Raw genomic sequence first — 20,471 nt, forward strand, 5'->3', positions numbered from 1 at the left:
TTCGYCCACAAGCACATAAGCTGATTTATCTGCCTTCCCCTTTAATCCACCATTGTTTAAAACCTGCAGTTCTTTCTTTACCAGATTTACCAGGTAGCAGCAGCAGCAATTGCTGGGGCTGGGGGAGTTGCTGGGGAATCAGATGGCTCTAGGTTGGCCATGGTCTCTTTAGCCATGGTCTGCCTGGTCCRGGGGCTTGAGGGATGGTAAAAAACCCCTCTGGCCACATCTGCCAGCAGGGCTGGTTGGAGCAGGCATGTCAGGCGAGCTCTCTGGTGCTGTGTGTGTGGTCAGACCCCAGACACGTGCCGGGGGAGACGATCCTGGGAGCTGAGCAGGGCCGTGACTCAACAGCTGGAGCGAATTCAAGCACGGCGGAGCGGGAGCCTCGCTAACGGGGAATGGAAWTAGCCATGAAACGAGTGACGTAGGAAAGCTTCCAGTCAGAAATCAAAGTGAAACTCAGATCGGTAATAAAGTCATTTTGAAGGGATTTTTTTTCCAGTTGTGTGCAGCGGCAGAACATCCAGACAGATGAAATATGAGAGGATGGAAAGTCAGTGGTTCCTTTGAGACAGAAATGCTTTGATACAGCCTTTTTTTTCTCCCTTTCCAGTTGAAATCACTCCACTGAGTTTATTATCCTGACTTTTCCCATTCATCTCACAAATATTTGGACACTGCATATAATTAAGTGTGGGGTACCCTCCTCCTGCACACCAGAGAGGAGAAAACCAGTGCTGAGACTCCARCTAAACACTGCTGGCTATTCATCAACAAGAGGCGAGGGTAATATGATAGAATAATTTCCAGTGGGCAAACTCCCAAGCTCAGAACAACCTCAATGCTGCATTAAGGGGTTTGGTTACTGTAGGTCGGTAGGAAGGAGCAGAGGGACAGGAGAAGTGGTTTGTGCCCTGCCATGGCTCTGTTTTCTGCTTCTCTCTGTAGTTATCAGATTATTTAATCTGTAAAGGCATGCTGCGCTGTTTGAAGTTTTTAACTGGACAGACACAGGGCAGGTAAGGTATTTAAATGAGGATACAGTATAAAGAAAGTGACTTTTTCAAAGCAGACCAGTGCTAGGAAGTCTTGGAAGTCTAGGAAGTCTTGCTCGGCTGTGTTCTTTGCAAGAGGGTGTCAAACTTCATCAGTAAAAGCTYAGGTCCCTCACACCTGTGAGCTGGAATACCTTCCTACTCAAGTGTCACTTCTCTTTTATACCACTTCATCCAGATTCATTACAAAGCAAATTCTGTTTATAATGCTTGAATGATGTATCAGCTTGCAAACTGTAAAGCCCAGTGTGGCGAATAATTCTGTTGGCATTCACTGAACATAATCACAGGAGCTCCACAGCTTGATCCATGAGTAGGGGGWGAGGGCTGAGGGCTGCAGAGTGATGGAGGTGCTGTACCAGAGTCACTGATTCACCCTCTGCTCTGTTTAGATGAGTTGTTCCACCTCTGTGCCTGCTTCCCATCTGCAGAGTAAGGCTAAGAGCTGACTGTTTAAGGATGAGAACGATGTGTTTGCAATGTGCTTGGAACAAGAAAAGCGCTATTTTAAGTGCTAAGTGTAATTGAGTGTGAGAGAATATTGGTTTGTGACTCATTTGTTTAACTGCAAATGCATCAGAAACTTGTGAGCAGATGAGAGCTGGAAAGTGCTTGGTGTGGATGGAAAGCCRTGGCAGTAAAAAGCTGCATCAATTTGTGATCTTCAAAGCAGGACTTAGCAGGGCTGTTCAAACAATAACATTTATTATTTTTGCAAATGTCAGCTGGTTTACTTCACCCGTGCTATTTTAAGGAGTTCCTATTCTGCTCCAGTCACTTGCTTCTGTCCTTGCTCGGTGGGTCTATCTTCCCTCAGAGTGTGGCACAYAAATGATTGAGTGTTTGGTGTGACCAAAGGATAAAAAAAAACAAAGGGACTGTGGTTGGCTGGCTGAGGAGGATCTGCTGTCAGCAGAACAGGAACTTTTGTCATGACAAAACATCTCCTTTTGGAGGTTCCTGATCATGCCYATACATTGGTTCAGCCATTCGTGTGCTTTGCCATGAAGGTGGGTAGAGATTTCTGGTGGCAAGGAGAAAAGGAAATGGTAATCTTTTGAAATCTTTCTCCTTTCTAAATATCATGGCCCTACAATGCAAAATTATCACCACAGGGTTATGTTTACAGCCATTGAGTATTTTCTTGCTGACACCAAGCAGTTTGGATCTCACTGCAGCCCGTGGAGGAGCCAGACACAATTTGTTGCTGTCACCATTATTTCCCTCTGGATTAATTATTWTAATTGTGGCAGTTCTCAAAAAATTAATTCAGAGCCATGACTTCTCATGGCAAGCTTGCCTATGCGTGCAAATGCAGAAATTCTCAAATGGTGTATGTAATAAATACAAATTATATTTTGGGGAGGAGTACAAGAGCTTTATCACAGCAGCCAGGATCTCTCTTCAGTGGTGACCGTCAGCACCCTGTGGAGCCAGAGAGGTTTTAAAGGTTTGGAGATCCTCTTGTGGCTGTAAAGCACTGACGTAAATTGCTGCTAAGTTGGGGTGCCAGCTGCTGGGATTGATTCTTCAGAGGCCAACTGATACGCCTGGATTTATCTGCAGTGGCCAAGGCTTTAGTACCTCCCTCCTCAGTKCACTAAACAGGACTTTATGATACAAAGAAAACCTGGGAAAACATTTCCTTCTGTAAGTGGAGAGCAGGTCTGCAGGCAGATCAGATTAGGGTCTGTGCTCGTTCAGCTTCCATTCATAGGATGCCTGCAAAATCTTGGTCTGGAGGACATACCTAAGCTGGGTGTTGGTGAGTGTGTGCTCACAGCATTCACCACTCTACCAGAGTTTAAAGGGGGACAGCCCTTACAGGGAGGGAGGCAAGCATGGGTACCTTCTCTTGGGCTGTGGTTAGGTGGTTTCTCAGAGTGCAGGGAACATGGTTTTCACTGCATCTGTGGTATTTAGCTGCTGGGTGCTAGATTTGACTCAGCAGCCCTTGCAGTTTGCAGTCTGCATACTAACGAGGTGCTGCAGTGCTGCAWGCATGGGGATGTCCTCTGGACTCGCTACAGTGCAGTTAATGCCTAAATAATCTAAAAGGAAAATGAAACATACAGCAAAACTGCTTACTTTTCCTGATAATGTAGTTACAGACAGGTTGGGTAACTTGTGCTGAATTATCTGGGTCACTAGAGAGCAAGTCAAACCTTCATTTATTAAAGTGCTCTTCGCTCAAAATACTTTCTAAATTGCTCTCTRCAAGGCAGCTTAGTTTTATTTAGCTTCTTGGTTAAACAGATAAAAATATATTTCGACAGTAGGTCTGCATATGGCATGATTGCAAACCTTTGAGATTTGTGCTTTTAGGTATTGAAGAAACAATGAAAACRCAGTTTTTAAAAGGGCTGAGCTGTTCTGCAGTTCACCTCCTTGAAGGATGCCCCGATATCCAAGCTGTTCCTCTGTTCTGCACTTTGTCTGGTACACTGGAAGTGTAATCCATTGCAGATGACAAGGATTGGCTTTTTGTTGAGATTATCCATGGAACCACATTCAAAATTGATGCTGTTGAGTGGGTAGAGATCATCATCCCTGGAAGGGCATTACCTGGGATTGTGTTCTCCATGCCCCGTGAGTGCTGGGTACCAGGCAGAGCCAGGACATGGCTGTGCCCTGCCAGAGCTCTGTGAAGCACTCACTTCATCCCCTTGGCTCCTTGCTCATCTGCCAAAGAGGGGCGATGATTGCCTCCTTTGTGAAGTACTTCAGGACCTGCTGGAGATAAGTGCTTTGAAGAGAGGTGTTTTTCCTCTTCCCTCTGAGGCACAGAGCAATGCCAGTCCCACTGTCCCTGCCTCTGCCTTGCAGCGTTCCTGCCTCCAAGGGAAAGCAGGAAATGATGGTGATATTGTGGTTGAGGATAGCAGGAAATGATGATGGTATTGTGGTTTGAAACATAATATAGAGCCACAGTTTATTAATTTTCTTTATCGTGTTCTACTCAATAAATTTACGTGGTACRAGTGTCCTCCAGATAACGCTGTAACACAACATCCCTGGTTGCAACATACTTGCCCTAATCCAGTCATGCTTTTCTGTCTTTCTAGATTCTGAGCGTTCCCATCTCTCCTCGTTCACRATGAAGTTGAAGGGCAAGTTTCACTCACCAAAAATAAAGAGAACACCCTCAAAGAAAGGAAAGCAAGCTGACCTGACAGTGAAAACACCAGAGAAGACAGTGAACAAAGTAAGCAAAGGCCATGTTCTGTTATCCTGATGGTTTCTTGYTTCCTGGTATTCAGTTTATCATAATCTGATGTGTGACTTTGTCCTCTGCATGATTCTGCAGCTCAAGGATCCTCAGGGTTTCTTTATGGTTACCTATAAACAGGGCTGTGTAGTATTAAACCAAGGCACGTTYTTCCCTTTGGAGAGCATGGTGAGACCTCCTTCCCTGAGCATTCCARCAACTCCTTGTGGAACGTGGTGTAGGGCTGACACATCCTCCCCACACTCACACCCTGTGGGTTATGCTTGCAGCTTCCAAATAACTGCCTGCTTTTGGGGTGTGATCCTTTTAAAAACCCAAACCCAGGCCAGCACATCCCTGAAGCTGGTCCAGAGATGTGCTCAATCTCTGATGACACCAGCAGGGAGAGTCACACTGATGTGTTCAAGCAGCTGCTGATCCAGCACAATGCTCCTCAGACCAAATGTACTCCAGGTCCTCTAARAAATGAGGTCACAAACTGATCTGTGTTATCTCCTCTCCTGTTGTGACCTGATTGTGTAGCTGGGGACTATCTCTGTGACAATACTGGTGCAGTCAGTTTTCAAGTACAAATCAGAACCAGAAGTTGAAAACATTTGAGGCTGTTTATGATAATGAAACATTATTCTCAGCTGTTAAAAGTCTTGTCCAATGTGCAGTGCCAGACATGCAGAATTTTTCAGATTATTTCTGCTGAGAGTTGTTGCAGTTGTTGAGAGCAGCCAGCAAGATAAAGTTTTCTTAGGCTGTGTGATTTACTCAACACCCAGAGAACTCTCTGCAGTCTTTCTTCACCCTATTCTGCACCATCAGGTGGAAGATTATGATTGTTTTTTCCCAGGCTGTAGGTTTTTTCCCCAGRAGGCTGTGGATGTGCTTTCTACAGAGCCAAACACCTTTGGCATTGCTGACTGCTATTTTAAAATAAAATTAAAAAAAAAAAACAAAACAGTGAGAGTACTCCTTGAAGGCTTTTAATTCCAATGATGTTTCAGGAGGTATCTTGAGATAATTTAGAGGCCTTCCYTTAAACTGATAGGTGACCACATTAAATACATTAGAAAATGAAGAGCCCTTTTCAGAATGTGGTCTACAGCAAATGCATGTTAATAATAGATGAAGTTTTTGCTTTTCTATTTTTCCCCTAAAAACACTGCAAGAGGATTTATTAATAAGCCATGCTGGACATTAAAACCATTTTTTATGTACAGATCGGGATTTTTTAAATTGGAAAACAAAACAGTTGCAATAATTTTTATTACTGTACATGATTATTTAAGCTGCATTCATTTTTATRCTGCAAAATATTGCTGATTTCTGGCTCATTCATTATCTGTTTCAATAGCTACTGTCCAACTAATCAATTAGTTGGATGTAGGCAGCTTGTTAGCTTTGTGTGGAGGGAGTGGGGAAGAGGATGTGCCTGGATTCTTGCCAGGTTTTCTCACTGGAATACAGACATCAGTTGACAAATGGGAGATTTTCTGTCAGAAGGCTCACTTGGTAAACCAAATATCATCCTTTTCTCCCTCTTAAGTACTTAAGATGCTATTTTTGTACTCTTGAAGTAGATAATCACTGTAGAGCAGAAATAGCAATACTAAAAATTAATGTAAAATCACGATGTGTAAGCTGAAGGATGTGCTCAGCTCATGCAAACATCMTCTTCTCCTCTTCCCCTCTATACCTGTATAGGGGCAGCATTGAGGGAGTTCTTCTCAGAACCTCCTTTTKTCCCCTGAACTCTGTCTGTGATTCTTATCCTGGGGCATATTTAGGAACAGGAGTGCCCTTCACTACTATATACAGATTTATGATAGGTTTTACACTGCCAAAATGTAAGGAAAAAAAGGATGATTCTAGCTTTTGTAATTGGGTGTATTCTGTACAGCTCACTGTGACCCTTTCTGGGCCAGCTGTGTCTCATACATGATGCATTTGCAATTTGATTATTTAAGGGAAAACTTCAGAAATCATCCAAAAACATCTATATGTGTCAGGCAGGGAGTGGAGAGGAGATGCGGTTTTGCCTGAATTTTCAMTTTTTCTCATTTAATGCCCTGAAGAGAAATGAGTGGCTGCCCCATACCTGGAAATGTTCCAGGCTGGGTTGGACAGGGCTTGGTTTAACCTGGTCTAGTGGAAGGTATCCCTACCCATGACAGAGGGGAAATGAGATGGGATTTAAGGTGCCTTCCAACCCAAACCGTTCCATGGTTCTGTGCACTTATACACACACCTTGGTGTGATGACCTGGGAAGGGAATTCATTAAAAAGCGCTGCTAGGGAATGTCACCCAAAAAAAAACAGCAGGGGGAAAAAAAAAAAAAAAGGGTTTTGTGTCCCAGACAGTGTCCGGTGGCTGGGTTTGCATCCCTTGAGACACTCAGCGGAAGGATTTGGGTTTCCAGTTGTCATTCTCAGCCCTGAACTCTCATTCAGGCCCATCCCTCCCATGCACCAGGAGAGTGTTTAAGCTATTAAGTCWCAAACCTTTCTACAGGAAGCAGTTGTTGAATGAAATCCATAAACAGCCGTTGGAGCAGGAACTGCAGTCCACATTTTTYGCTTCTGTTTGAGAGCTTTGACTGCTGAACCATTGTCGTACTTACCCAGGGAATATACAGACTTTCTGATCCCTAAAATGGGTGGTCACTTCATATGAAGTGCAAAACCTTCTTGGGAGAGGCCAAAGATTCCACAGARGCCAAATCTCCACAGATTAATGGTTGGACTYGATGATCTTAGAGGTTGTTTCCAACCTAAATGTTTCTATGATTCTATTTCCTGGAATAAACCGTGCAGTGGTGAGGACACATCCCTGCAAAATGGGAAATGTCATTTTTTATACCAGGGAATTGCCAGGATGCTCTTCAGCGGGGGAGTTCAGGGCACTGTGGGCTGTAGATCAGAACTTGAGGTTCCTGGCAAGAATTGTTGTCCAAAGGGGAAGCAGCAGCAGCAGCATTTGGGCACTTCCCAGATGAGATGGAAAATGACAGGGTGGTTTGCAGTTCTTGGATTGGGACTTCGACTTCTGAAGCTGGAGCTAGATGGAACTTGGGATTCTAATCCTTTTATGCAACTGGCCCCAAATTACTAACCAGTGCTGCCTATAAATTGTTCTTCCTAAAACCTTTTGGGCTGCTGGCCTGATTTTGTAGAAAAGCAGCAGTTTAACAGCTGACAAGAGTATGGGGAGCACACAATGCCCATAGGTCATTAATTCTTGAAGCTGAATTTACTGAGGAGATAATGGATGAAATCTGACTCTGCTAAGCTCTCTGCTCCTTTTCTAGCAGTGTTCAGTAGTTCATTTAAATCTCACTTAGGAGCTACTTGTRGCATTAAAAGTCCTCCAGGCATACTGTTGTAAACTTTAAAAAAAATATCCCTGTCCAGAATGCCATTGAGGTATCATGTATCACTTCTGAATTTCCTCTTCTAGTGTTGGTGGTGGCACAGAAATTGGTGACCACAACTCAGCTTTRTTCCAGTGAATTGTTCCCTTCTGCAACATTCATTCACCAGTGCCAAAACTTAGCTTTTAGTTTGTSCTCATGGAAACTGTGTGAGTTCTCTTGTTCTGGCAGCATCACAAAACAATTTAGGTTGGAGGCTCCTCAGAGTGGAGTTTATTTRGATGTTTTCATGTGTTTTACAAGGACATGTAGTAATTGGACAAGGGGTGTTGGCTTCAAACTGGCAGAGAATGGGTTTGGATTAGATATCAAGAAGCTCTTCCTTCTGGGGATGGTAAAACAGAGACATAGGTTGTCCAGAAAAGTTGTGGCTGCCCCTGGATTCCTGAAAGTGTCCAAGGCAAGGTTGGATGRGRTTTGGAGCAACCTGGGACAGTGGAAGGTGTCCCTGCCCTGTGGAACAAGATGACCTTTAGTTCCCTCCACCCCACACCAGTCTGTGAAACGGTTTTTTTCTTTTCCCCCTCCCAGTTTAGAGTGTGGGTTTCGAGGCAGTGCCCTTGATGTCATCACTAGGGTTAATCTTAGCCTAAAAATGATCAAGATCAGCCTTCAGTTTGGAATGCAGGTAATTCTGAAAGTTAAAGTGTGGGTGTAGTCTTGCACTGAGTAATTCCTTTGAAAGAGTAGTAATTCGATTGAAAAATGTTTGTAGTAGAAGGGKTTTTTTCCACTCCTCCTGGAATATACTTCAGCGTCACCATACTTTGTGTTAAAGGAGCCTTGCCCTTAAAAATACTGAAATTCTAACAAATTTCTCATTATTTTTTTTTCTTCTCAGAATGTGTCATGGCTAGAAGAAAAGGAGAAGGAGGTTGTCAGTGCGTTGCGCTACTTTAAGACTATTGTGGACAAAATGGCAATTGATAACAAAGTCTTAGAGATGCTGCCAGGCTCAGCKAGTAAAGTGCTGGAAGCCATCCTGCCCTTGGTGCAAACTGACCCACGCATCCAGCAGAGGTGAGTTTAGTTTCCTTCCTGGATTTTGGGACCCTGACAGACCACCAGGCTCCTTCTTTATCTGAAGAACTGCATCACGCAGGAGGTGCTGATGGAGTCACTGCTATTTTTACTAATTACATGGTGGTTTTCAAACAACACTTAAAAGCAGATTCCCTGCTGTGAAGAAGCTCATGCCATAGAAAGATAAAGCAAATCAGGCTGCTTTCAGAGAGGAGAAAGGGATGATTGTTAGCATAAACTTGGAAATTTGTCGTTTTCTAAAGGGGGATTCTCCTCAGATGCTATTTCTGTTTCTGCAGTCCATGGTAGTATCCTAAAAGCTAACAAATCCAATAGCTTCACCTGAAAAAGGAGTTTATCTTCAGAGTAATCCTATTTTGTGTTCAGTTTATCCACCCTGATACTACAGAAGTCTGAGCCTGCACTCTTAACTGCTCTTTTGGATTTTACTGGATCAGATACAGAAGTAAATAGATGTACTTCAGCAGATTAACCAGTCCAAGTTCATTCCTGCCACACTCAACAGATTATTGTTTTATGTTTTAACAGATTATGTGTATTATGTTTTTACCAGTTAGGCAGTGGGTTTGAAGCCAGGAAAGAAGTAGAAATTCGCCAAAGCCAAGCTCAGCATGGATTATAAGAATTTGTGGTGTTGCCAAGCCATAGAGATGTTGATGTTCATCCCATGGATGCTGGAATAATTGATTTACAGAAAACAAACAAACATTGGTGAATAAAATGGAAAGATCTAAGTTAACAYTGACAGAGAAAAGCACAGAACTAAGCAGAGAGATGCAGGTGTTGGTTACTGAACTCCTGCCAGATTTTGTGCTGTTCCTGTTTGTTTTCCCATTAWATATCTCCAAATTTGTTTCTTTCAAGATCCTTATTTCAGTGCTGGCRCAGGGAAGGTTTATAACACAGTTGAGGCAGCACTGGGATGCCAGATGCTTGGCAAACAGAGATGCTCAGTTGTGTTTGGCCCCAGTGTTCAGGCCAGGGCTGCTTCTGGCAAAAGGAAAGAGGAATGGGTGAGTATCACACCTGTGGCTGGCACAGRTGAGATCCAGTTCAGGTTGGATCTGTCAGACCATAATGAGCAAATCTGTTAGAATGGGAATGTCCTCTGCCCTGTGATAAGTTTCTCTGGAAACAGCCTGCATTAATGCACAGATCCCATGTGCATGCCCTGCCATGCACAGATCCCATGTGCATGCCCTGCCTTGCTTAGCCTCCCAAAAAACCCAAAAGGGGATCCCACTTCCTCAAAAAAGCCATGTCCTTCTCTCCCTACGTGTGTACTTTAAGGCAGGATACAAAGGGGTGATTCTGATGGCAAATCCCCCTCAAGAAAAGCRAGGCTTGTGTCAGTGAAGAGGAAAGCCTTACAATTATTGTTGGACTTCTTTTTACTTTAGGGGAAGCATTTGCATCAAGGAAAAAAAGTAATTAAATCTCGCACAAAATGGGCTTTCAATTACTGCCTCCTTAGAAGGAAGCAAGCTGAAGATTAATGGCAAAGAAATCAAAGCCTTTGAATGAGATGGGGGAAGGCCCTGTTTAGGAAATATCTCCTASCAAGCTAATTTCATTTGAAAAGATAACAAATGACAAGCAGCAAGCTTTAAAAAAGCCCCAGACAACAACCAAACAATCAAGTCCTTGCCATTGTTTGTATGCCCTGGTTGTGACTGCACAGTAGTTCTTTCCCCAGTCCTGCAAACCTCCTTCACCTAAATAAACTCAYTGAAACTCGTGGGCTTGGTTCTTTTCTCACAGATAATGAAATTACTGGAGTTAAGCCAATGTAAAAAGGATACCAGAGAGCAATGGGAAGATTTGGAACAACTTGTATCAGCGATGATTGCAAGATTACACCTTCTCTTATCTGTTTATGGTTTTGATGCAGTTTGAAATKGATTTAACACGACAAAGAATTGCTGAAGCGTTGCCATCAGCAGTACTGTTAACACACCTTGTTTAGTAATGAAGTCAGTGTTTTCAGAATGGCCAAGAAAATGCCTGGGAGCACTGTTGTTACAGTTAACTTTTATTTAGAGTTGTCATCCTTCCAAAACTCTTTTTTTTTTTTGCCCTTCAGAACAATAGCTTCGATTCTGTTTCTCATAAAAACAAAACAAAGCAACACCCTTCCTCTTTCAAACCTGAAATTCATTCAGTTCAGTTTCTCTAAAGAAGTAATTTTAATTACATGTTTTCAGGCATTATAAACAGTGATTTGTAAAGGAATGAATAGAGTCAGCTCTCAATGATCCAAGGTGGTTTTGGGGAGAGCTAATAAGGAAGAAGGATAATACTGAAATAACATTGCTTAAACTTAAATGTAGGGCTTAAATACTTACCTTTAAAGTTAAGGCACAGGATGGAGCTGTAAATTAAGATGGAAATATTGTTATTTTTGGCATTTCTGTGTTAATCTGCATCCCAGATAATTCCTTCTGATACCTGAGAATGAGCTGTTGATGGTTTGTACCTTCAAACTGTCATCATTTGATGCCAGAGAACAGGAGAGCAGCTGCAGCGGAGGAGAAGCCTGAGCTTTGTCAGCTGCTCAGCACAAATTCTGAGTGTCAGAGAGCAAAGGASTGAAATGCACAGTGTGAAACTCACTCTCGTAACATTTGGTAACATCTCCAAAATTTCTTTTTGTTCTTTTTTTTTTTTTCCTCTGCTGTTCCCTCTCCTGCTGTGCAGTTCTGCCATCTCATCCTGCTACAGCCGAGTGTACCAGAGCCTGGCCAACCTCATCCGCTGGTCTGATCAGGTGATGCTGGAAGGGGTGAATTCAGAGGACAAGGAGATGGTGACAACAGTGAAGGATGTCATAAAGGCTGTTCTGGATGGAGTCAAGGTACATGAGGCAAACATTGCAAATTTTGTTTGTTTATATTTAATATATGAAGGCCCTATTCCTGCCTTCAGTAAGCTACCCCGTAAATCAACTGTTCCATAAGTAAAATGTTCCTTCTTGGAGTGTTGGTTAAAGTCTAGCACAGTTTGGCTTTTAATGTGAGCTTCTGGCATGCTCACCCTGGCATTTGGATGGATTGGAAGAAGCAATGAGTCTTTATTCAGCATTTTATTAAATTTTCAGTGAGCCATTCCCAGTCTCCCATACAGATTACAAGACAGWGTTTGCATATTTTCTGTCCAGGCAAAATAAAATGAAAATGCTCCCTGTCAATGCCCACAGAGAATCAAAGGCTCCAGCTCCATCTTTTAAGAGAAATTTCAAGGGATTTGTCYGTGATACATCAGCACTCTAAGCAGCTGGATTAGGGTGTGGAACAGGTGATGAGCTAAACCCAGTTTTCTGGAGATTAGTTTTACATTACTAATGGAAACGTTTAACAGAAACCTTTGTATCYATTGTCAGACCTGCTTGTAGCATTCCCTCCCTGTTCCACCCTGGGAAAGCTGTTGGCTTTCCTTCTTCTGGTGAGGTTTTGGTTCCCATTATTTCTGTGTCCCAGGCTTGTCTCTGGGCTGGTCACTCACCTGTCTTGGCACTGCTGGTAAAAGTTTGGTTGGCTTGGGCTTAGGGCACCAGTGGGCAGACTGCCACATCTCCTGGGAATCTTATTCTGGAAACTGWAGAGGAGATTAAACCTCTTTCAACAGCAGGGCTGTGTCTAAAGGGCAATGTTTAAATCAACTACACAAGGAAAGTTGGGATGGAGTTTGAAGAACTGCAGCAGGTGTTTCAGCTGGATGAGTCTATCAGGAACAGGCGTCTTTCACTGTCCTCAGACTCAATTTTAATAAATGGAGCCAAATGCAAAAAAGAGGTGGATATCCCAAGCTTTGATTGTCACATTTTCAGTCTCTTGGTTTGGTGYCTGCATCAGCTGGATATCTCTTTAATGTTACTCAAAAACAGATACTAAAATCTACTGTTACTTTATGAGCCTTTCAAATTAATGTCTTTGAAACAAATCATTCCCATCACCTAAAGAAAACGGATTTTCCAGGATTATTTTGCACAATATGCTCTTTAACTTTAAGCTACACRTTTTAAAAGTAAAGCTGGTCTTAAATTTGCACAGCAGGGGAGAGGAAAAGAGTTTAGCCTAAAATCTCAGCTGCTGTTAGCRTTGGAATTCAACAGCAATTTGCAGGACAGTGAAAATCTGTGCTGTGGTGTCTGAACTGTAATACCCCAGCAAATGTGAATTATCACTGAGTGAATCTGCACAGTCCTGTGGAGAGATGTGTTATCCCCAGAGTTGTGTGGTCTCACTGCAGGAGACTTGGACACACCTGGGCCTTTGACTTCAAGCAGAGTTTAAACCCTTGGTACCTGTTCAGCCAGAGCTGTGCCCTCTGCAGATGGGGGAAGATTTTGGACTGGGGAAGGTTTGGATGGGGGAAGGTTTAGGATTGGGGAAGGTTTTGAATGTCTGTTCCTAAACCAACCCAGCCTGGGAGCACATGGGCACATCCATGCAGTGCTGAGCCCAAGCTGTGGAGCCCCTTCAGCCTCAGCAGYGTGGCTATATCAGTCTCTGCTTTGTTTTCAGGCTGAAAGTTATTTTGGCCTTGCAGTTGGAGCTGGCTCATGTCTGGTCAGCCTTAGAGCAGATGTGTGGCTGTCTGGGGACGTGGGAGTATATTTGCCCATCAAGAGGTCAGCATTTGGAAGCAGCGTGCTCTCAACCTCCTGCACTGTGAGGAACAAGGTTTATTTTAGAAAGACCAAGCCAAATTTCAGATCTGGAAGCAGAACTGAGAAGATGGACACTTCTCTCCACAGCAAAGCCTATTTTGTTTTTCTGGCAGATCACACAAGATCTGCTTCCACATTTCAGTGCTTACTTCTCCTTTATTTTCAGAATTGAGCACAAAGGAGTCTCTTGTTCACCTCTTGATATTTTGATCTCAGGCTTTAGGGCCTTGCTCGGCAGGAAAAAAAACCTCTTGGTTTGATTACATAACTTCTTAAAAATCCATCTCATTGTGGAATTTCCAGCTTGCTGACCTAGCATAGTTTGTAGAGAGGCTTTAATTATCTCTAATTACTGCTGCAGGAATCTCTTTCCTTGCTGATAAGGAATAGCATAATGTGCATCTGGCTCGGTTGTGTGCTGATTACCTTGGTGTATATGCTAAAGATGTTGGCTTGATTTCCAAATGCTAGCTCTCATTTGGGGATAGCAGAGAGGAGAAACATTCAGGGTCTGGTGATGTTTGTCAGAGTTTGAAAGGAAAGTGATCCTCTCAGGTGATGGAATCGTACCTTGCCTTGGTGCCTCTGCTGGAAGATGCTTTGGGTTTTTTTTCCCCCCAGTCCCAATGGTTTGAATATTCTGAACATACTTTTGAGCCAAATTGGATTGGTTTTCTCCCATTTTAACTTACCTAAAGTGCTTGCGGTTCTCCAGAAACCTCTTCAGCAAGGGAATTTTGTCCAGAGGGCAGGAAGGGGACAATCCACTGTGTCATCACTCAGCCCCGTGGTGCCAAATGCAGCCAAAAGAGTCGAGTGATGTTACTCATTGGGACACTTCTCAGAACACTCTGTTCCCTGCCAGGGCTCTCTGTCCCAGCAGGGACATCTTATAGCTTTAGTCCCCATGGACATCTGTTTGTGCTCCCTCTTCCTTCCCCCTGTGTTGGATTTTCCAGGGCAGCTTCTGGAAGGTTGAGTGTTTGTCCTGGTTTTGGGTAACACGGTGTGCGTTCTGTGGGAGCACAGGCTCACACCARGAGTGTAAGTAGAGCATGGAGACCAAAGTCAGCTGTGGTGGACACTTGGAYTGTGTTTGTACTTTATTCCTCTTGTTGTGTGAGTCTTAATCTGTGGAATTTCAGCTTTCAGTGGAGCTTTATGGAAAACTACCAGAACTGGAGTGTTTTCCTTCTCAGGGGGATGATGGCAAAGACATTCCAATTGCAGCTACTGCATGGAGAGAGCAATGCCAGTTGTTTCCAAAATCCACAGAGAAAGACACGAAGATGATACTGGAATGATGATGCTGTACTTCAGGCTGCTTTAAAAAATAAAATTAAAATTGATCTCTTATAGTTTCCTTTGCGTAATATGCTGGGAAGCCAATACTGTCAGCAAACACTGCCAGTTTTCCAGCCTGCCTGGAAGAGGGGCATGTGTTTGTATCTGTGAGCAGGAGATCTATTTGTCAGCCTCAGACATCCATGAAATGTTCTCTCCATCTTTGTGGCATGCATGATTGTTGCTTTTAATGCTGGCAGACTGAGAGTTCAGGATTATCATGCCCTTATCTCTTTATCCAGAACCTTATCTGCCTGTAGCAGACACACTACAGTAGCTYCTTGAATGATTAAGACTTCCAGTGATAATGAGTTAAAAGGTGGCTTCAGGGGGAGTAGGCCTTTTAATAAAGGTGTTCACTGCTTAATTTTTTGTCRGGCATTTTCAGAAAACTTGCTTTTTGAAACAAATACATTCTTATTTATAAAATATAAAGCAGTTGTTTAATGGTTTTTTTTGTGGCTAGGTGAAGTACTCCACTGGGTAAGACTRTTTTATTCTTAGATTTATGTATGTAAAGCCAATTTACCATTTTCTAGGGTGTTGTGTGGAACTGGAACCCATCTGTGAGACMGAGAAAAGGGGAAGCAGAGCAGAAAGACAAAGTGGGTTTGTGCAGAATCCCCGTTTGGTCAAGGTTATGAACTTCACTCAGATATGGCTAAAATTCGTCTGGCTGCAGCCTGCTCCTGAGCAGCTGTTCTGCAGCATTTCTGTGCCTCTGTACCAGACTTAAACCCAGCTCAGCGCTCTCTGTGTCCACACCAGTGTTAAGCCATGACCAAGAGTTTACTGCAGTAGCATCCCTTTGTATTCTGGGATGTTTAAGTGCAGCATTCAGCAAATAATGGTTATTCTCTTTTTCTTCTTCCATCAGGAGCTGGTCAGACTCACTATTGAAAAGCAGGAGCATCCMTCTCCCACAAGCCCAGTTAAACCCAGTTTACCAGCATGTAAATCTGACAGGTGGGTCACTGATTTCTTCTGTGTGCAGGACTAATACAGAAGGGGTAATTTCTGAATCCTGACAGTTGAGTTAAATCATTCAGCTATCCTTCAGAGAAGGATGGTGTGGTGTTCTTTATGTAGCCCCATCCATTTCAGTAGGATCACTAAAAGAGAATATGCCACAATGGGAAAAATACCAAAAGCTGGCAGTGAAACATCCGTTGTGTCACGTGTACACTGTGCTCTGCAGATACATGGAATTCCACCTGCAGGTGCAAATTCTGCCTTCTTAGTGCACTTGTTTTAAAATAGGTTTGAATCTGTCAGCAAGCTACAATCCAGCTGTGGTTGGAGATCCACAATCTGTGTTTTGCATGTTGCAGCCCATCAGAACTTCCCCTTACAGACCGAGAAATGGAGATCCTCAACAAAACAACAAACATGACTCAATCCAACGAGCTCCTGACTGACTCCATGGATGAAGAAGTTGCACCTCCCAAACCCCCTCTGCCCAGCATTCGTGTGGCAGAGAACAGGTAATACTGCCCAGCCAGCTGACTGAAAACACCAGTGCCTCTTATCAGCCTGTTGGTTTTTAAACAATCTTGCAAAATGTGCACAAGAGAGGAGGGTTGGTGTTGCTTTTGAATTTCCAGCCCTCCAGAGTAATTCTTCCCTGCTCYTGGCCTCTACTTTGTGTTCTGTCATTTTCTCTGTGTTTTCTTTTCCTTTTTTATGTGAGGATAGTGCCATGCCCTGATATCCACACATAAAAGGCATCACACAAATCCATAATAACCTTATGTGAAACTGTGAATTCCACACTGTAGAAGTGTCTTGGGCTGCTRTATTTGATGGGAAATGTTCTTTAACCTCGAGGGGCAGTTACCAATCTGTCCTGCACAGCCAGGTTGTTCTGCTTTGCCTATCAGCTTAAGAGTGAAAGCCARCAGTGTGTGAAAAAAATCTTATGCTTGGCTGTTCCTACCCTGTTCTACGAGTAACCACATAAAAGTTTCTATGTTCTATTTTGAGAAGGAAGAGAAAACCCCCGAATTTACAGGTTTTTCTGTGTGTGTGAGTGTGTGTGTGTATGTTGTTTTTCTTCACCAGTATTGTTGCTAATGGCTGGTGTGAAAAATATGTGTCATGTTAATGTGAAAATGTGACATCAAAGGGTTGTGGCTGACAAAAAGAATCACATTTCTGTGTATTTTATGAATTCTCAAAGGTTGTGTAAAAATTTCCTGGTCTGTTCCAAGAACTGAGWATGTGTGCRCTTGAGAATTTCTCAGGCTTGATGRCTACCAGAATTATGTGTCATTAGAAGCAAAAACTAAAAGTTCAGGGGTTAAACTCTCACAAGTTGCTGCTCATGTGTGGGTCTGAAATAGATTCATGGAAAAACATGGGGCCCTCACAGTGCACATGGTGAGAGCAGCTCTGACCCTTTTGTTCCCTGGAGTTCACCAAGAAAGTAAAAAGAAAAAAAAATATTCCTGTCCTGTAGATTCATGAAACTTTGAACATTTTTCAAAAATGGAAGGTTTGAGGAGGGGGAGGGCCTTCCATGAATGGAAACAATATTTGGGTCAACCAGAACATTTCATTTGCATTTGTACTGCTTTTATTAAGAAATAATTACCATAGTAATTAGCTCCATTAAAAATACTTTTTAGAGCAGCAGTTGTTTTTGTTTCAGAAACACCAGCTTTAAAAAACAAATTACTTTAACAGGACCTTACCTGTGAGAGTATTCTGAAATTGGTATTTGTTAGCGGGTGCATTTTGGTGAATAGCTCCTGGCTGACAAAGCCCTTCTTGGAAAACAAATCATGAAGTCTCTGAAAGTCTTTTTGCTGGAAGAGTAATGCATCAATTCCTGTTGTGTCTTACAGCCCTCCACCAGCACTGCCCCCTAAAAAACGTCAATCAGCACCGTCCCCAACCAGAGTGGCTGTGGTGGCCCCCATGAGCCGAGCCACCAGTGGGTCCAGTTTACCTGTTGGGATCAACAGACAGGTAATGGCATAACCCCTCTGTGAAAGCCAAGGGGAACGTGCTGTGAGCAGTAGGAAAGCKCAGGGAGATGCTGTGACCTGCAGCCACCCAGATCCTGCACGTCTCTGCTCGTCCCAAACAGCCCAGCACAGGCAGCCCAGAGTGGGAGTGGCAGTGGCAGGAGCAGCAGAATCATAAAYAATGTGAACAGCATCATTTTTTTTACAGTGTTGTTTGGTTTAATTAACAAATTGCTACAAAATTCGTTGCCTTGAGCGGTAGCAGAGTGTGAGGATGGGAGTGGCTGGGTGTTGCCACGTTCAGTAGATCAGGGGACAGCAGCTGGCTGAGCTCCCTGAGATCTCACCAGGCTCTACTCACAGGCCAAGGGACCGTGGGGCTGAGTGAGATCAGGAGTCTGTCTTCATCCAGTCACAATTTTAAACAGCTTTTAACTCCAGCAGTAGTTTGAGCTACTGCTCTGACCACTGTTGGTGCTTTGGGGAAATTTGTCCATTTGCTGTAGRAAAATGGCAAAGTTGAATGTGTATTAATCACATCCCATTTCTCGTGCTAGTCTGGGGTTATGAGGTTGTAAATGGCTGGGTTTGCTTTACACATTTAGGAACTTACTAGCTCAGCACTGAGGACCTGAATTATGTTAAATTGCACAAAAATCAAATCTTGTCCTCATCCCCAAAGCCTCAGCTCTGGCTTAGGGAGCCTCTGCAGTTACTTGGCTGACCCAGATGAAGCTATGGGCACTCTTCAGTTAAAACTACAGTCACACTAAGGTTGTTCTGACAGAGTGGGAATAGTTGGGGGGGAGGGTTCACTCGCAGGTTAATAAGCTTGAGGTGATTTCTGAAGTGGGACTGTAGCCATAGGCACAGAAAGTTGTATCTCACTATGGTTTGTTTTCCCTTTGCATGCCCCTGAGCTAACCAGGTATTTGCTGAAGCCCCAGGTAGGTCATGAGAAATCTTGCAGTGTCATTCCTTGTCTCAGTGCCRTGACAAGCTGTCATCAGACACGTGTAGCTGTGAAGAACTTGGTCATCTTCTCAGCATCTGTAAAGTCCAGTGTGGGCCACAGCAACCTCTGCCTGAAACAAGAACACACCGAGCTGCCTGGCATGGGCCCTTTACCAGATCAGGATAAAGGGTTTCTGAGTTCTCTGTGAGCTCAGAGGGGCCAGCAGCACTGATCCTCTCCCTTCCTGTGACGGCTTTGCTGCTCGAGCTGCATCTTCCTCACTAGCAAGCTGGCAGGAGTGATGGTGATTTGATTTTTTTTTCTTTTTGTCCTGAAGGATTTTGATGTTGACTGCTATGCCCAGAGGAGATTGTCAGGTGGAAGCCACTCCTATGGGGGGGAGTCTCCTCGCCTCTCTCCGTGCAGCAGCATCGGCAAACTGAGCAAATCCGACGAGCAGCTGTCCTCGCTGGACCGCGACAGCGGCCAGTGCTCCCGCAACACGAGCTGTGAAACCTTGGGTAAGAGGGGGCTGGAGAGCCTCCATCCCGTGAATTTTGGGGGCTGCCACAGCTGAGGTACAGAAGTTGATGTAGGAAATGCACTGCATTTGTCAGTGTTGTCGTGGAGTTGCTGCAGGCGGTTCAGTGCGGGGTTATTCTGTCGGAGAGGAAAGAGCCCAGGGGAATGTGTTTCCCTTTCTGTAGGTGATTGTGCTCAAACTCAATTCAGCTCTCAGGTGGAATGTTTTCTTCATTTCAGCCCTGTCTGCAGAAATGACAGTGCTGGTAGACTAAAGCAGTGTTGTTTTTACATGCCAGGAAAGAAAATAAAACTATAAATATGGCACAAATTATGTCTGCAGTCATCTGCCTATTGAATGTTTGTTGTTTGCTAGTGCAAAGAATTAATTACAAGTTTTATGAAGTCTGAATGTTACAGAAGGTGTAAAAAGATGGTCCCAGCTGCAAGGAAGTTCCACTCTGATTAAAATGAACTGATTAATTAACTGATGGAATGGGAGGGACAGAATTAAGAAGTGTTAAACAGTAAAAAAGAGAAGCTAATACATCATTCTCTGTTTACCCAGATCAATCGGATCACTATGATCCAGACTATGAATTCCTGCAGCAGGACCTCTCCAACGCTGATCAGATACCTCAGCAGGTGCCAGGTGGGCCAGGTGTCCTGAGCCCRTTGCCAGAGTCCCTGGGTGAGTCTGGCTCCCCTTTCCATGGACATTCTTTCCAGCTGCCRCAGGGCAGCTCCCCTCCACTGGAACTGTGCAGCCTCTCAGGAGCAGCCCAGCCAACAGAGACTCCTCCAGCTTTACCAGAGAAGAAGAGGAGGAGTGCAGCCTCCCAGACTTTGGATAACTCTGGCTGCAGGGTGTCCTACGAGAGGCACCCATCCCAGTATGACAACATCTCYGAGGATGACCTGCAGAACGCCGTGGTTGTCCCATCAATGCCCTTCACGCCCTTTGCTGCTGTTCTGCCTTTCCAGCAAGGAAACTCGTCAGCACCGGTGGAATTCATTGCTGATTTTGCTGCTCCAGATTCGAACAGTGACCCAGAAAAGCCACCACCTCTGCCAGAGAAGAAAAACAAACACAGTAAGCAAGTTTTTGTGTTTGGGTTTTACTTTTACCTCGCAGCTGTCGTGCCTCTGATCATCACTGAGTAGTGGTGATCAAGGTAATGCTCTTGCTTGTGTGAGTCTGAGTGTCACAAGCAGTCAGTGTCACAGAAATGGAGGGGAAATGTCAATCCTTTGGTGGA

At 43.9% G+C, this 20,471-nt stretch overlaps 1 protein-coding gene across 1 annotated transcript in view; it reads left to right on the forward strand.

Moving 5' to 3' along the window:
- The first annotated feature begins 2,899 nt into the window (after window positions 1-2,899).
- The window catches only part of RAPGEF1 (Rap guanine nucleotide exchange factor 1), a 50,046-nt gene continuing 32,474 nt past the window's right edge, over window positions 2,900-20,471 (forward strand). Inside the window, exons 1-9 of the mRNA XM_057371597.1 lie at window positions 2,900-2,903; window positions 4,124-4,263; window positions 8,551-8,729; window positions 11,451-11,607; window positions 15,644-15,732; window positions 16,098-16,250; window positions 17,613-17,736; window positions 19,028-19,211; window positions 19,781-20,305. Of these exons, the coding sequence (XP_057227580.1) occupies window positions 2,900-2,903; window positions 4,124-4,263; window positions 8,551-8,729; window positions 11,451-11,607; window positions 15,644-15,732; window positions 16,098-16,250; window positions 17,613-17,736; window positions 19,028-19,211; window positions 19,781-20,305 (1,555 nt within the window). The remainder of the gene's footprint in view (window positions 2,904-4,123; window positions 4,264-8,550; window positions 8,730-11,450; window positions 11,608-15,643; window positions 15,733-16,097; window positions 16,251-17,612; window positions 17,737-19,027; window positions 19,212-19,780; window positions 20,306-20,471) is intronic.

The sequence above is a fragment of the Malurus melanocephalus genome, unplaced genomic scaffold, assembly GCF_030028575.1.
Source record: "Malurus melanocephalus ecotype Western Australia unplaced genomic scaffold, MMel_1.1 scaffold_149, whole genome shotgun sequence".
Taxonomy (NCBI): domain Eukaryota; kingdom Metazoa; phylum Chordata; class Aves; order Passeriformes; family Maluridae; genus Malurus; species Malurus melanocephalus.